At 38.9% G+C, this 2,726-nt stretch overlaps 1 protein-coding gene across 3 annotated transcripts in view; it reads left to right on the forward strand.

Moving 5' to 3' along the window:
- Nucleotides 1-6: 6 nt before the first annotated feature.
- LOC103518665 overlaps nt 7-2,726 on the forward strand; it is a 17,430-nt gene continuing 14,710 nt past the window's right edge. Inside the window, exon 1 of one of the 3 annotated variants that reach the window (XM_026830400.1) lies at nt 7-821. In XM_026830400.1, coding sequence (XP_026686201.1) covers nt 420-821 — 402 coding nt within the window. In that variant the 5' untranslated portion in view covers nt 7-419. The remainder of the gene's footprint in view (nt 822-2,726) is intronic. The other 2 variants (XM_026830399.1, XM_008483745.3) reach the window with 2 other exon arrangements.

Raw genomic sequence — 2,726 nt, forward strand, 5'->3', positions numbered from 1 at the left:
TATCCCCTCTTTTTACTTTATATTTTCTGCTTTCAATTTGACATTTTCTCATTGAATACAAGCCCGTACCGATTTTTACGTGGTTTTATAAGTGTTTAACTTAATTAGGATTTCTGTTTTAACAATACATATTTTCGACTCTTTTATCTTCATTCTCTTTTTCCGGCCTCAAAAGTTACAATCCAAGTCTTTTTCGTTTCTTGTGTTTTTACTTTTTCATTTACGTTGTAGAGATTACCTTGGTTCTTATCGCTGATTGAATAAAAGTAAACATTCGAAACATTTCCAAGGTAAACCTTCCTCGAAATATTTCCGAATTTCTGGAAAACATTTCAAATGTAAACCTTCAAGATATCTCTAAGATAAGTGTGGGAGACATCCCCAAGTCTACCTCAACGCTCAATGTTCTAGTAGACAGCATGTTGAATTTAGGCCTTAGACACATTGATTCTAACATGAGCATTGCCGATGTCAATGAAGATATGAAAAGGAAAGGCTGGTTTACGAGGATCACAGTCGAAGTAACAACACATGGAGGCTACATAACAGATCTTAAGAGTTTGAGACGGAAAGCAGATACGACTCTTATCAATGATGGTGACATACTCCGCATGCAAGCTATCCTCGGCTTTGAAAATCTAGCAGTCATCTTCCCCCATTACACTCTCAGCACAGCACGACAGCATATCAAAAAAAGCGGTGCTATGAAAGCTGTTGTTAAGGACAACCAGTTCCTACTAGATTTCGGCTTGAAGAAAAACGAGAAAGAATGCAAGTTATTATTCAACTCATTCAAATTGTTAAAGTTCAAAAACATTGAGGTTACAATGTCAGGTGGACGGTGGAAACGATTGGATTTGGCTTGGAGTCGCATTGTCACTCGGATCATTAACCGATTCCGAAATGATATCAAATTCCAGCTTGAGAAAAAAGTGTCTGGCACTATATCCAAACTATTGGTGGAGAATGAAGAGAAGATTTGCAAATTAATACGAAGTAGGTAGATGGTTCACTTTTCTAGATGGTTGCAATAAATTAGATCTACTTACATATAAAGGTCGCCGTGATAGATAAATAAGTGCCAATTTTTCTTTCTTTATTTAGATAGAGGGTGCAACCAGACAAAATAGGGTTTCTAATGAGAGTCAAAAAGTGATTAGAGCATAGAGGTCACGTACGCAAGAAGAATATCTCGAGTTCTACCCATCGGAAAACTTTCATTTTTGTTGGATGTGTAATAAAATCCCATAAATTGGTAAAAAGCAGAAAATGGAAATATTGTAGGCACTGCCTACCACATCCAAAGTATAGCCCGTCATAGCCTGTTCACATGCACTCACAATTTTTTCTTAATCCACAATTAGAAGTTACCTACAATTTTTCGGAGTTTTTCTTCGTTGGCAATGTTAACATACCTACTCATGTACTCATGGAGCAGTTGCAAGTGGGTAAAAATTATAAATAAATGGTCGATTCGTATGTAAAAAGTTGGGAAAAATCCAAATCTGAGGTCAAAACTCCGAAAATAACTGTAAAAGGTCGAGAATTCAATTTTTATTTTGTGTTCTAATGAAAAAGTTCAAATATGTGTGACGTCAGACTTTACGCAGTTGTTTTTTTCGTCCGTTAGGTAGCGCCACTATGCAAGCGCGCTAGCGGAGGAGCAGAAAGAACTGCGCAGAAACGTATGCGCACAAACACATTAATGCGTTGCCTGCGAGGGAATAAAGATAGAAAATAAAAAACACTTACTGACTTTAAAAGCCACGTAAGAGATTACTTGAACATTTTGAGGGAGTTTAACTGTTATTATGAATTCATTGCAATGGAAGAGGTAATCGGTTGTCTAAAAGTGGGAAAATAGATTTTAACTTTCGGTAACCCCCCCCCTTTTTTAGTCTTAAGATCAGGAAAGAGGCAGAATTGTCTTAGTACTGTACTGTGTAGGAGGAAGCTTGGAGGCATATTGCGCGTCGAGCGTCATATCGGTGTGGGTACGCGGACATAACCGCGCCTTGCGCGCCCGCAGCCACATATTCACGCACTCGCATTCCAAAGGCTCGTTGGGTGTGTGTGCGTGTTAAATGGAGGTCATTGCAGGGACTGACGCAGGACCGCCGAACCATAGCTTAGCACAAGGCGGCTGTACGAGTGAGCAAAACTTCGGTGTTAGCGATTTCAGGCGGTTTCCTTTTTTAGCGGGTTTCAACTTTGAAACGCCCCCATTCTTATGTGAAGTTAAAGTGAATAAAAGCTAAACAAGAAGAAAAAAAGGTTTAATTATGTGTAGCTCATACATCTAGAAAAAAAAAAAATAGAACGCATAAACATGTAGGAAGGTTAAGGGATACGAGTTATATATGTGGTGCCATGAATGAGGATAAGGCCCAGTTTTTCATTTTGGATTTGGTTGTTTGAAACCTGTCGACTGTCGGGCAAGTAGTAATTGTGCCTGCTGAAAATAAAGCTCACCTCCACCGGAGCTCCTCCATTTGATATGTTTACCTATTATCTAGTCAAACGCGAATGAACACACCTAAACAAAGTTTTCAGCTCTCGTATCCTTTTTGATATCCTGAATTGCCTTAAAAAAGAAAAGAAGATGCTGAAGATTCTAGGGCTCTTATTTAGCTAAATTTTTTATGGGCCATTTGAAGCAATTGAAACTGCAGTGCCGTATGCGAGGGCATCCGCTACTGCAGTGTGAGTTACACGGCTCGGTTTCG

The sequence above is a fragment of the Diaphorina citri genome, unplaced genomic scaffold, assembly GCF_000475195.1.
Source record: "Diaphorina citri unplaced genomic scaffold, Diaci psyllid genome assembly version 1.1 scaffold2297, whole genome shotgun sequence".
Lineage (NCBI taxonomy): Eukaryota > Metazoa > Arthropoda > Insecta > Hemiptera > Psyllidae > Diaphorina > Diaphorina citri.